The 14,871-nt window shown below is 37.2% G+C and overlaps 1 protein-coding gene across 1 annotated transcript; it reads left to right on the top strand.

The window, feature by feature from the left end:
• Positions 1-470: 470 nt before the first annotated feature.
• LOC121641158 (ras-related protein Rab-25-like) lies at positions 471-14,688 on the top strand. Its single transcript, XM_041987124.1, has 5 exons — positions 471-727; positions 10,444-10,639; positions 13,180-13,373; positions 13,542-13,622; positions 14,096-14,688. The coding sequence occupies exons 1-5, from the start codon at positions 691-693 to the stop codon at positions 14,212-14,214; spliced, it is 627 nt and encodes a 208-aa protein (XP_041843058.1). The 5' UTR covers positions 471-690; the 3' UTR covers positions 14,215-14,688.
• The last annotated feature ends 183 nt before the right edge of the window (positions 14,689-14,871 follow it).

The raw sequence follows: 14,871 nt of genomic DNA, 5'->3' as shown, positions 1-14,871 counted from the left end.
CCAAGATTATACATACAGCCCTTGTAGTGGTGAAGATATACTTAATTTATGTCGGGTATATTTTCTTTTTTCTTTTATGGGCCCCAGCATCAAGAAAAGGGGAATTCTTAGGTGTAGTTTAACATGCCTGGATTAAAATTCATGTGAATATGTTGTGAAATTATGAGCAGAGTTCATACTTTAGGGTTGAATGTGTTAGAAATGAAAAAAACTGAATATTTTTTCTAAAACAAATTATAAAAAAAATATCATGAATTCACAAGATATAGCCTGCAGGCAGGAGGATCAATTCCTTCTTCCTGCATCCACCAGGAGGCGCCTGGCCGTTCCCCCTCCTCCCTCTGCTGTAATTCCACTCGCTCCACCTGTCCAACCTGCCCTGCACTGACTCCATCACTAAGACACACCTCCATCCCTGCTCCGCCGCTCCCTGACTGAAACCCCGCCTGCTGCAGCGCTGCAACCTGGATACGCTTTGCATGTCCTGTTCAAACAAGCCAGCTCCCTGCCAACGCAGACGAGGAAGGGTGGTGAAGGGCAGACAGCTGCTGACTGGTGTCCATGTGGCAGAACAGACCTGGAGCTGCTGCCTTTCCCCTGTGGAGCGTGAGGACTTGAGGAGGAGGTTGGTTCAGTGTCATCTTACATCCTACGATCAGTGCAGGAAGTGAGCTGCTGGATGGACTGAACATGGGGTCAGATGAGGCTTACAATTTTGTCTTTAAAGGTGAGTCCACGTTTTCCACGTAATGTCTTCTTTATACTTCCTTGTTCGGGTAGTCAGTGGAATACAACGCATCCTGTGCACAAGTTTCCTCTCTTATTGTCTGAATTGTGTTGAAGATGTTGATGTTGATGAAATTTTACTACAGGTGAGTAGTTGCATCACTGCAAAGCTGAGTGATACTGCAGTGACATCACCTGTTTGCCACCTCGTCATGTGTGCAAAAACAAGTTGTTGTTTGGATCAGGAAGTGGGTTTGAAAATCTTAATATGACGTACTGTTTAATACCTGTTTTTAAAAAAGAAATTTAACATTAAAAGCACTGAAAGACAAGCTTAAATGTCCAGTTTATATAAAAAATTATTTCATCAGTCTGAGTTTACATGGACATCAAATAAGGATTCTGATAATTATGTTATTACAAGTAAACTTTATAGGCATGAAAAAACTATCTGCCTGCTATCAATGGAAAAACAAAAGTATTTCTGTCTGCCCGAATTCATTAATAAAACTATTTCTTCAGTTAAAGTTGGGATGAATTCAGTCTTTCTGCTGCTCCTAATAATGAAGCAGTAAATACAGTAGGTCTACTCTTCTTTCTGTCTATGAACAGAAAGAATGAAAGCTTTCCAGCTCGGTTTATTGGTGGTGTAACAGGAGGAGGTGGGAGGAGGGGTACACCTTGAACAGCTTGCCAGTTCAGGTGAGCAGACACAGAGACAAACCACACATGCAGGTGTGGAAATTCAGTCAGTTCAGAAGCAACATCCTAAAAATAAGAAGAGTGTTAAAGTCCACACAGCAGAGATTAGAAGACCACACTACCTTCCTGCCCTGGTCTATGTTTTCCTTAAATGTGTATAAAAAATGCATATGCTAATTCAGTGCTGATTCAAGATATAAAGTTATGCAAAAACTTCACAGTTTGGTATAAAGGTCTGTCCATCAACCAGTCCTACATCAACATATGTGAACATTTATACCTGTGTGACAGTTTATCTGATAAGACCCCAAGTGGCGTTAGGTAAGAGTAGGGCTAAAGGGGGGTCAGGGTAGCACAAGCCACCTGTGAAATCAGACTGGACGCCCCAGGTGCCACCTCACCTGGAGGCTATCCCTCAATTGTCCTGGTTGATAAGTCACTGGAAGAGGTTTGAAAAGTTCTTCCAGACCTGCATGGATCACCAGTAACACTATGCCAGTTTGGAGTAAATTTTTAAGTATTTTCGTAATTATTTATCCTATAAAAATATTGACATATGGCTGCACATTTCCAGAGATTGTGTCCCTGTACAAGTACAACCACTATTGTTATATAAGGCTAATAACCTGATATTTGCATGAAGTGCTAATTTAGTTATATGCTAGCACAAGATTAGTTTTAAGATAATGTAGGGAAACCATTTTTCTGTAAGTGTATATAGGAACTGCACATCAACTCCTTAATCAAGATTTTTACATTGGAACTGAAAATATATAACTATAAAGATGCATAAATGAGGACCTTAGTATCTACGTTACTTAGCGCTGACTAAGCTAGCGCTACATGATCTAGTTAAATTTAAACTGGAGGCTAACAAAGCTGCTAGCTGGTTTTAAAGTAGCTGCAGTCTGCTTCTCTATAAGAAGATATAAGAATAAGAAGAAAGAGACATATTTGACTACTGTGTGAAAAGAAGGACACAGATTAGGCCAAGATAGACTCCAGCCCCAATATCAGCAGCCCAACACCCCCCAACATGGAACTAGCCACACAAGGATTCTAAGGACCTTTTTGAATTTGCAGCCAATGTTTCTGCTTGGTGATCCAGATTATTAGTATGAAGATGTTTTATTTATCACGTCTCTTTAATGTGACAGAATCACACAGCCACAGTACATGTGTGTGTGTTACAGTGAGGAACACAAGCATTACAATATGCCCACACCCTGATAAAGTCTTGCCTACACCCACCCCATTTATAAAAGTAAAAAGAAAGGAAGAAAAGGTTTAAGTTTCTGACTTTAGCTCTGAGCTAATGGAGCTTTTACCGGCGTTTACATGTAACATTTGGCTACACAGAGGTATTATTCAGACGAAGCTTGTAAGAGGAAGAACTGCAGTTGCAGTTTCTTGCAACAAAATTAAAATTCCTGGGAAGTATCACGGTAGCACGAGAGGCTCTGTTTATTTTTTCTAGAACAAATCTACATTTTAATCTCACAGGCATGTTTTCAGTACAGCAGAATAGCACCAATGCATAGATTTACAATTTATAATTTATCTTAAAAAGGGTGACCTTTTCCTGAAACATATGGATGTACTCAAATATAATATCTCAGTTAAGCGAAACACAACTTATTAATATTTAGTTAAATAGCATTGAAGCTAGAAATACAGCTCTGGCTGTAAAATCCGACAATGTAACATATCTTTTTCTCTATTAAAATAATAATCTCTTTATTTATAAAAACATTAATACGTTGTTTCTCATTTCAGGCTGGGTTAAGGTGATAAATTGTGGATTATTGTTTGGGCTGTTAAGTCTCAACTAAAACGCTAACAAAGCTCCAGGAAGTCACTTCCTCATCATAGATTTCATGCAAAAATAAACCCGCTGGCTGCAGCCCATTGTTTAATGGACTCTCATTATGGCAGTAATCACCTTTCTGATCTATGATAATGAAAGCTAATTATTTTATGCAACTACTAATTTAAAGAGATGGAAAAAAAGTTTAAATTTCATTCATCAGTGAAACATGCTGCTGCATTTCAGTGTGCAGAGTTCATTCAAACAGCGGTTTTCTAATATCTGAGTAAAACTAATCAGTAAAATCAGACGATATGGAGTTAGCTTGGAATGTGAGTCAGTCATGCCCACATATGGGCACATTGTTCAAAGAGTAGGAGGTATTCGTAGATACAACATGCCTTATTTTCAGTACACTTCCTGTGCTTTTGTATAAACTAAAGTAATCAGGTTAATTTACAACTTATAAGTAAAAAATGCACATAGAGAAACTAATTGTTAGATTATTTTTATGTTAATCTTTAAAAATTTGTATTTAACTGCTCTTTTCATTCTTATAATGCCCTTAAAGCATATTTGGAGTCACCACCAGCAGCTACATTTCTAGGTCATGAAGGCAAGCATGGTGAAAATTTAAGCCTCCCAGCAACACATCAAGTTCTTCCAGCTTTCCTGAGGAACAAAACTAGACCCACCAAGCGCCCGAAGGCCACTCGTCTTGTATTTCCATAGAAACCAGGGAATTGTTTGCTTAAGAAGTTACTCAGTAGTGGAGCAGAAAATGTGGAAAGTGGCCCACTCATTGGAAAACAAGCAATACAGTGATCCAGCTTCAGAGTGAAGAATAACCTTAAACAAGCCAAAGAAGAACAACCTGTAAAATATTCTCTGCTACGACCTCAAGTTAAACATACTACAGGTCAAACTCAGAGAACTTTATAGGAGTCAGCAGCTGCTCAGGAAACAAGTGCAAGTAAATTTGTTATTTTATCTGAGGCTCTATGCAGTAAAAAGTGAATGAATATTATTTAAGACTGTTCAGCAGTCTTCTTCTCTTACCTGGTGTACTATTACTTTATTCATTACATTTAGTAGAACAATGGCTTTCACATCCTCATCTTAAAATGTAAACAGCCTGGGCGAACATGTTATCACCCATGTAATAAATGGGCAAGATAATGCTCCATCACTGCTGCATTATGATAAAAATGTGTTTTTTCTGAAATAAAAATAACACCAGGTTTTCCAGATAAAAAATGTTGACATGGCAGCACTGACATGATGCGATCTCCTGCAGCAGTCTGTTTTACAGCTGTGACCTTAGCGCTCTGATGTTAGCTAACCTAACACTGTTTTCCGTGTCATGTTTTATAGGCAAGGAAAGGATAATTTGTTTATATAGTACATCTCATACATAAGGCAACCCAGTGTTCTGTACCTTATCAGAGAAAGATAAGAGAATACATTCAGTGATTTACATAAAATATAGAAATCAGCAGGAAATACATCATCAACACCATAATCAGTAGATGTTTATTAAAGACAGATTGAAAAAGTAAATTATGTAATGAAATTAAGAGCTGCAACAAATTAAAGTTTTAAGACCTGATTTAAAGGAACTAAGTATTGGGTCAGACTTCTGGTTTTCTGGTAGCTTGCTCCAGAAAAAAAAAAAAAAAAAACTAAATGCTGATTTAATTTCAAGTCTCAGGATGGAGACTCATATGGCTTCAGCAGATCGGGTATAGGCTATATTTTTAACCATAACCATACAGAGCCTTATACACCAGCAGCAATAGTTTAAAATAAGTTCTTTGGGAGGTCGGAGAACCGAAGTGATATGTTATCTTTTTCTAGTCTTTGTGAGCAGCAGCATTCTGGATAAGTTGCAGTTTTCTCAGTAATTTTTTTAGAGACCCATAAAATTTCCATTATATTTAAGACTAATGAAAGCAAATGTACTTATAAGTTGTTCTAAATCATGCTGAGTTATCAGTTCCCTTTTTCTACATATATTCTACAGGGGGTAAAGGCTGATTTGATTACTGGCTGTTAAAATTTAGCTCAGAGTCCCAAAGGAAAACCAAGATTTCTGACTTTATCTATTCAACATTGCTGACTGAAGATAGGATCTTTGGATGCTCATCTTTGGTTCTAAAATCAGTCATTTCAGATTTTTCTTTTTTTAGTTGAGGAAAATTCTAGAACATCCAAGTATTGATTTGACTGAGACACTCACTTAAGCTTTGTCTGGGACCAAATTTATATGGTGAGGCAGTAATATAGAGCTGAGTGTCGTCAGCATAATTATAATCAGATATTTTGTTTGTTTCCATGATCCAGTTAGCAGGAGCATATAGATGCTAAACAATAGAGGGGCCAAAATGGAGCCTTGGGAACTCTGCAACAATACATGTAATGATAAACTAAGGACTAAAGATTCAATTAGTGCAAGACAGAGTAAGCTGGATAAATTAATACCTAAATAAGGTATAACTAAGTGCAAGTTCAATAGTTCCAAGTATTATACATGTCAAGGCAATGAGGTGAAAATTATATTATTATTATTTTTTTACATATCCATAAATAGATATACATACATATACATGATGGTACTAATCTTCAGTCACTAAACATTAAAACTCTTCTGTTTCATGTCCTTGGCAGAGGGAAGAGGGTGGTGACGCAGGGAGTAAAACAGATTTGAGGTGTATCATTTTTCTCCTGCTTTGTTAACCTTTAAACACCAGATGCAAGATCACTGGCGCCCAAGGGTGCTATCGCTTATTGTCAACAACTTCTCAGGAGCGGTAGTGTGTAACTGTAGGGTCAGTTGTGATGGATAGCTTACCCTTTAGATGATCTACTGAAGTCTTCCAGACTTTTATATTCCGTCCAGGAGGTTTACAATCCAGCCACAAAATGTAGTGTTTATTCAGAGACTATATGGTAAATCCACAATGACTGATCCATGATAACACCATTATTTGTCACATTTTCATCATAAAAAAATCACTATCACTGCTATATTGCTATAAGACTTGTATTTTGACCTGGACATGATGATGAAGCCACTTCCTGTCAAACTTTCCAACAGAGAGCTTAGATTGACGGTAATGTCCAATCAGGAGCAGCCAAAGATCAACCAGTGAGCAGAAAGTTCTATGTGTGTCTGAAAAGAAGAAAAATAATGCTCCTCTATGGCTGGAATAAAGCCAAGAAGACGTTTCTAAAGCACAGTGGCTCCACAAAGCAGCTGAGTTGGTCTTGTGAGGATAGGTAAATAGTAGCATAAATGGAAAAATAGCAAAAACCAGCAACTGGAAAACATGTAAATATGTAAATAGTTTCTGTTGTGTGTTTATTTCCGTGCTAATATTTTTTCTCCTGAAAGCCAAAAACTAACCTTTAAAGTTCATGCTTAGTAAGTAAAAAGCAAGAGAAAATGTTTATTTGCATTTTTTAAATGTTTTTTTAAACAAGTAATTGAGATAAAAGTTAATAATAATGTAACAATAGTGAAATGGTCAAAATTTGAAATGGCTCTGGGATAATAAACACTTGTTTTATTACATACCTGAACCAATTAGTAGAGATGACTGAGGCAGGTTTATTTCCACAATTTTCTAATCAAATTCATCAAAGTCACTGAAAATTTTACTCTACTAAACAATAAAGCAGAACCTTAAAGGGTTAATAGAATGATGTGTAGATGAGAAAAGGCTTGGTCACTGTTGATGTGTGTGTTATCTTTTACAAAGCACTGTTAGTAATAAATTCTGCTCTCTTCTTCTGAATGTCTATTGATCTTCTGAATATCTATTGATACATTCATTTGACATGATTTTGGTCTCATAATCTGACAGCTGATGCTGTCCTGAAAATGCAGTGTCTGGATGTTGACTGGGATTAAAAGGGTTCAGCTTCTACATGGGGTTTTACAATTAAGAAAAAGAAGGTGGAGCAAAAATAACAAAGAAAAAAAAATTGATTGGCGTTTTAAGGGTTAGGAAAGATTTATTCTTTATACACATACATAAATAGCAGTAACTTTGGGCCTACTTAGCGTTTTGTAGAAGACCATATCATGAAACATTCAGTACTCTAACCAAACTTAAGTCTACTTACCAAGATATTGTTTCAAATTTTTACATGGAAAACCAGTTCCTGCCCACCAGGTTTTAGGGGTAGACCATAGCTCCCCAGAAAAAACCCATTTGGCTCTGCCCGTTGTTACTTAAAGATAAATTTATCTACTTTTTGTGACATTTTAAATCATATCTCATGATTTTCAAGAGCATGAAATGGAAATGTGAGCATCTACAGCAGCAACCACAATCCCCTAATTAAAATCATGTGATATGTTTGTAAGTTCACAGTTACTTCAAAAACATTGCGTTCCCATCCACTAAAATGTTCTGAACTTCAATATGCAGACAGATCATGTTGTATCATAGTCCAGTTCTGTACATATCAGGGCAGTTGTAGGATGTACCCTTATTCCCTGAGAAACATGTGGGCAGTTCACAGTTTACAGCCCTGACCTACGAAGCTGGTGTGTAATGACACAACACTCCCAACAAGCCGACATCTGTTGTTTCCTGTTAGTCCAGATGCTCTTCTTTGAATCAAGTTACACTTTTAGTTTGACATTTTGCTGAAAAAGGGGCTACGCTGTGATTAAAACTGTGACAGGAGACGATAAACCAGAAGTACAACATCACATAAATAAAGCTGGGATGGAACGGAAAGTACAGACCATATAAATCCAAGATGTATGTTTGTTTGTTTATTTATTTTCTTTACGTCTTATTATTTATTATTTATGTTGTTCTTTTTTATATCACCTGTGTGCTTCCGCTTACTGCACCTGTACTGTTGTAACAAAGCAATTTCCCCACTGATGGACGAATAGAGATTTTTTATTTTTATTCTTATATTTTATTATTTATACTCATTTTATATTTTAATTTATTTCTAATCCCCACATTTTTAGATTTTTTTTTCTTGTAATAAATTTACCTCATTTTACTGTACTTTTGTGAGATTTTATTTATTTTTATTTTATTTATAATATTATTGATTTAATCATAAAATGACTTGTTCATACCTCAATCCTTATTCCTTCCTTGGGCATTTTTTAAACATTTTTCTTAACTTTTTTTTGTGTGTGATCATTTTGGCTGTGTTGTGACCAGAGGCATGGATTTTTTTGTAATAACTCCTATTTTTAGTCTTTTTTTATCCATTGTCTTTCTCTTGTATGTTTTTGCACCCGTTCTTGACCATTGTGGCCCAAATAACAATTGAATGTTTGATTGTTTTAAGCAGGTCTGACATTTTTAAGTGATTTATGGGGAAAAAAGAGAAAAAAATACTGATGTTTAATAAGTTCTATAGAAGTCTTTTTTTTTTTTTACATTTTGCCTGAAAGGTCCCCAGGAAAAATATCTGACACTAAAAAATATGAATGCAGTTCAATAAATTTTGTTTCTAATCTTTGAGATATCAAATATTTTAAGTGCCACCAAACACCCGTTCCCCAACTATTAATTACATGGAGAATAATTAAGTTTTGTGTGTTTTTTTTCTTTTTTTTTTTTAAGGATAAATAATGCATAATTCAAACTGGCATTTAAAGTGTTAAAATCCTAAAAATTATTTAATGCTTGGTAGTTTTCAATCTGAAAAGGTCTGAAATTATTCAAGATATTTATGGAGAAAAAAGTAAATATTGATTTATGAAGATTTTCAGTTTCTGTGCATGGACATTTTTGGCCATGAAGGTCACCAGATGGTACTAAATTTGAGGAGGGTTACATTTTTTACTCATTTTAGTCTTTCTTCAGAATTCCCACAAATCCATTCATCTTTTTTGGGGGTGGGATTTTATTTTCCCAAATATGATCATTCTTGTACATTACAGTTGGGGCAACATTATGGATTTTTTTGTTCCATTTTACAAAGCACTTTGTGCTATGCCCAGTTTGATATAAAAAGTGCATTAAAATTAAAGTCAGACTGACTGACAGCAGTAGAGTTAAAGAGAAACAGAGATTTGTTTTTACAGGAGATGTTAATAAGTGATTATTGCCATGATTTGATACAAAACCAGCATCCACAAACCGTCCTTAAAGTGCAGTTTACCTCATCTTTACTATTCAGTCAGTAATCTGAAGCACTTGCACAACCTTTCCAACACCAAGTTTAATACAGCCAAAAACCCTAAATAATCTTTTAACTTGTATCACACCCAAATATCCACAATTAAAGGCTTTAGAGATGTCATAAGAACTTAAGCCATCCAAGCCCTGAGCTTGAACCTTGTCTTAACTACCTGTGCACAAATCCCATTGTTGCTGTTGTCATAATGTGCTCACAGATACTTACTGTACCAATTAAGCCAAACCTTTTTCTTTTTGAGTCAGTAACTTAGAACTGAAACCCAAACATTAGTCACAGAAATGTCCAGCAGGGGAGTCTGTCTTATGCTGTTTACCCAGCAGGTAGGTTCCTCTGACAAATGAAAAAGGAAGTAGCAACTGAACTCGTTCCACCTGATTTTGACTCATTCACATTGTTTAATTTCCAGAAACAAAGGTTGGTTTGTGACAGATTTTATCTCAAAGGTGTTCAGTTTTCTAAGGGAAGTCCACTCAGTTGACAGATGAGGAAGAAAAGACAAATTATAAAGCATTTATTTTCTTTTTAAAGTAGAACCAAGGAAGACCCTGTGGACCCAGACATTGTCTCTATTGAAAGAGAATTAGATCACCTATTTTGGAGCAACATGCAGACCACAGACTGCAAGGACATCTTTAAATACACTCTGGTGGAAAGCCTACATTTTTTCTTTTGTTAGCTGTGCTGTCATTTTTGGACTGCATCTACACATTTGTCCTAATGTAGTTAATCTTTGACAATTATATAAAGAAAAATGAGGATGTGTAACTGAGTAACACTCAGGTGTTTAAACAATAAAGCCATTTATAATGAAGGCATTACCTAATGGTGTAATTAGCCCATCCCCACACAACAAACACTGTACATTTATGGAGCAGATTGAAAGGAAACGCCTAGACTAAAACCTTAAGAAAGGCAATGGGAGATGAAGTGGATGTACCAGAGATTTTTTTTGTGAATGTGTTAGTTTAGTTTTGTAATGACCAGAGGAAAACCATCTTGAAATGCATCTGTGTCTTTTGCAGTGGTTCTGATTGGAGAATCTGGTGTTGGAAAGAGCAATCTGTTGTCCCGCTTCACTAAAAACGAGTTCAGCCATGACAGTCGCACAACCATCGGTGTGGAGTTCAGCACACGGACGGTACAGCTCGGTGGCTTTACCATCAAGGCCCAGATCTGGGACACGGCCGGCCTGGAGCGATACCGGGCCATCACTTCTGCGTGAGTAGCAACAGCCATCACTGCTACTGCAACTCAGAATCCCACCAACTAACATCTCATTCACAAAATCCACATAAAACCAAGCATTTAAGGCAGCTGTGTGTGCCAGACTATGTCTTGAAAGGGACCTGTAACTTCCTGGAATCTCTACTGATCACAAGGAAGCTGGTCCATACCAAGTAGGAGGTGTGTAAAGAGATTTTCAACTTGCTCACTGGCAGATTGTACTTCTATGTTTTCATGCTTCTAGTATTCTAAGCCAGGTTAATGGTTGGTTCATATCAGTTGCACAGACATAACAGTATTGCTCTTCTTATAAAACTGCTATAACTAAAGGGATGGCTTTTTACCATGTTTGGAGGTGTGTAACATTCTTTTCTCATCTTAACAGCACAGTAACATTTATTATGCACATTCCTGGAGTCGTTGCCCTGCAGTATCCTGAGGCTGAGAAAGTCCCACAGAGTGATTTTAAAGCTGAGACAAAGAAATGAAAGCGATGAATCAGCCATAATGCACATTCAAAATGTCCAGAGTGTTGATATCCAGTTGCTAGCATGGGATGTGGTGGGTAAAGTGAAACTTCAGGGCAACACTGACTCCAGAAATGTACATTGTAGGAGCCATTTATGTTGACCTTTTTTAGTTCATTCAGCAACTTGCAGGCATGTTAAGTTGAGAGAGTACAGAGCTGGGTGTGTCACATGGGTTTAGGAATATCTACAGGTGATCTTAATTAGTACAGGTGGATGATGGGAAAGAGTTCTTCATGCAGCTTTGAGAAACCCAATGAAAAAACAGCATTTTGTACAGTAAACCCCTTTTTAAATTCACTTCTTACAACAGGGTTTTGAACTAAGTTTTTACCATAAAATGATGCAAAAGGTCTCTGAAGCTGAATGTATCAAATATGATACATACAGTGTTAAAAGATTAAAGTTTGTACGATGGAATCTTTTGCTTCATGTTGAGAACTTGCCATCCACACAGAGGCTGACCGAGTAGCCTCTACATTCATAATAAATGTCACTGTCCCATCAAAACAAGCCAGAAACAAATGTTTAAATTCAGAAAGTTTTACAGTGCTACTTTCATTTAGACATGGTGCTGATGAACAAAGTGTGTCGTTGTTTGAACAAAACTTTAAAAAAGTAACAAATTCAGGATCAGAGGAGCCGATCCCAGGCACCATCAGGCAAGAGACGGGGTACAAAGAGTCAGTGCATAATCAATAATTAGTGCTTGATTAAGTTAATCTAACCAATTAATTCAACTCTGAGGCATAAAACTTCATTCAAAGCCAGAACAACTGGAACGAACATCAAAACTGAGATTAAAACCAGAAACCCTCAGAGCTAACAACCACACCACCATGCAACTTGAACTTTAATCAGCAAATTAAACAGAATCGGAGACAGAGCTAAATAAAGTCTTTGAGTCTGAGAGCATAAGGGTTTATACTGGATCATTCTCTTGTCACAAACAACCTGCCTAATGTAACTTGTGCTAAAGAAATATCTGACTTTCCCAAACTGCATTTCTTAAGCATTTGCACTATTAAACTGACTCACAGAGAGCTCGTTCTGTTGCTCCACGGTTGTTGAGCAACCTGCATGTCAGCATCTTGAGGTGGTGCTTTTATCAGCCAAAGCAACAGGCAAGGACAGGACTCTGATCCTCAGGTTCTTCCCACGCCTGACAAACCACAGGCACATTCCTGAATCCCTTCAGTTTCTTGCTGGCACACTGGGGCTCTGAAACCAACTGGTTTGAGCAAAGAGGCCCTCATTTGAACACTCAGGCCTCTGTGGGCCTCTCCTCTATCTGAAGGCACAACCAATTCTTTCTTTTTTAAATTGAACTAGAAGGATTAACAGTGAAAACTTGTTTTAAAACAATGGAGGCATGTCAGTTTTATTTTTAAGACATGAAAGAATCTGAGGATATGCTACACCGCTGGATTAGCTCTTTTCTTGTCAGCTTTTGAGTAATTACTCACCGACTTATTCCAATATGCAGATTCTAACTCCCATAGAATTTCCAATTTACCCTGTAACAAGCAGCTAAAACCTATTAAAGATGAATTAATTATGCAGCTGGAAGAATGAGAAAAAAAAAAAGCAATTGTCAGAGAAATATTGGTTTAAATCCTTAGAGCAATTGACACTCATTAATTTCTTTTTAATTGGCCAAAGGGGGAAACTTGTCATTCTTTATAAAACAATTATTTGCTCTATTTTTCATCAAATAAATATGTTAGATATTAAATGAATCAATCATCATTCTAATTTTTAAGTCATAGCTTTCACCAACTGTTATGAAACATGGCTGCCTTGTGCATAAAGCTGCGCTAACTATGCTTCATATCCGCAGTAAAATTTCATCTCCAGTTAGCTGTTTTGGACTCGGACAAATCCACGTTGAGAAATATATATTTCTTCAGCAGATAGATGCGATAGAAATTGAAAATGTGATGATTTTTGTATGCTAACTGCATCTTCTGCAGGGTGCATCTCTAAAGTCTCTTCAACTCCCAACAGGTATTACAGAGGAGCTGTTGGAGCCCTGCTGGTCTACGATGTCACCAAACACCTCACCTATGAGAGCGTGGAGCGCTGGTTGAAGGAGCTGTATGACCACGCCAACCCTCACATTGTGGTAATGTTGGTGGGCAATAAAACTGACCTGGAATCAGAGAGGTCGGTGCCCACAGAGGAGGCCAAAGACTTTGCAGGTACAAGATCAGGAACTTGTTATGGGAACTGTTGTAGAGCCCAGTGTTCATCCCTTCCTTAAAATATATATATATATATATATATATATATTCATGATGTGATGACATGGAAAAGTGAATGAACATTAGTGTGCATTTTATAACAAACAGCTTCTTGGTGTTTTGTAGAAAAGAAAGGCCTTCTGTTTCTGGAGACATCTGCCTTGGAGTCGATTAATGTGGAGGCAGCATTTTGCAACGTCTTGGCAGGTAAGTCGTGTTTTGCATTCATTATTTTGTCTCTTCTTTTAACATTGAATTTGTGTGCTTTCATCTCCCCGTCTTCCCTTTCCAAACCCATTTTAGTGCACGTTTTCCCAAAGCATGTGATCATTTTTTACCATAAAAATTAGGCTAGAAAGATGCATCACGTTAGCCTGAATTCAGTTTCACATAGCCAAACATCCCTGCTGCTCAGGCCTTAGCAGATAAGAGAAGTACTCAATAAATGACCTTGTGTTGTCCTGAGGTTGCAGTTTGACTGACTGCTTTGAGAGAGAACCCCTCCCCTGACTGGTTTTTGGTTCATGTTTCTGACCTTCATTACTGAACTTTAGCATAGCCTCTTGAAGCTTTGAACAAACAGCATTCAGTATATCCTTTGCTTTGGCCCTAAAGGGCCTCTTCTATTTCTGCATGCTGCCATGATATTAAATGCATAATGCATGTCATTTTCATGCCAGAGATACACAAGAAGGTGAGCAGCAAGGAGGTGGTTGGAGGCTCCATTAATGCTGTGTCCTTGAACAACTCCGGAGCAGAAAACTCGGTAGAGAACAAGCCCTGCTGCAAGAACATCTGATCCCCGTCCCTCAGAAGCCCAGGGGCCTCGTTCACCCTCAGCCCTGAGCTGGGGCTTGGATCTCCATGGCAACCTCAGATGCCAAAATAAATGGTGAGGTGATGCCGGAATGAAACGAGGGAGTCTCACCTGCTGCGTGATGGCACGGCAAATTGAAAAGATGATTGAGAATGTGAGTGGACGGAAACACCTTCAGTTTTTAAAGACTCTGCTCACTCATGCACAAAGGTCGAAGGTGAAACACCAAACTGCCACCAGGGTGATTATTTATAATCAGCGCAGAAAATTGACATGTAAAAACACCGTAATGTTGAAATTACAAATGATGCATGACTGTTTTTATGTTTTCTTTTTTCTTTTTTTCTTAAAATCAACAGCTTATTTTACATTTCCTGACGGTAACTTGCTGCTGAGCATGAGCTCCGGCTGGTGAACAGTGATCTTTTATGCTGAGAAATAAATTATTTTAATGAATGAATGGATGAATTTATTGTCATTGCACAACAATTACATCAGCAATCATTGGCAGTGAAATTCTCAAATCCCAGGCTCTTCTAGTAATGCTAAAGAAGAAAATAAACAACAATAAAAATAGACACAAAAAGCAAGAATGATAAAATTCTATTTATTTTGTTATTTATTTATAAAATTATTGAC

Source organism: Melanotaenia boesemani, chromosome 6, assembly GCF_017639745.1.
Source record: "Melanotaenia boesemani isolate fMelBoe1 chromosome 6, fMelBoe1.pri, whole genome shotgun sequence".
In the NCBI taxonomy this organism is placed as follows: domain Eukaryota; kingdom Metazoa; phylum Chordata; class Actinopteri; order Atheriniformes; family Melanotaeniidae; genus Melanotaenia; species Melanotaenia boesemani.
The sequence above is the reverse complement of the archived record's forward strand: the minus strand, read 5'-3'. Positions and strand labels throughout refer to the sequence as shown.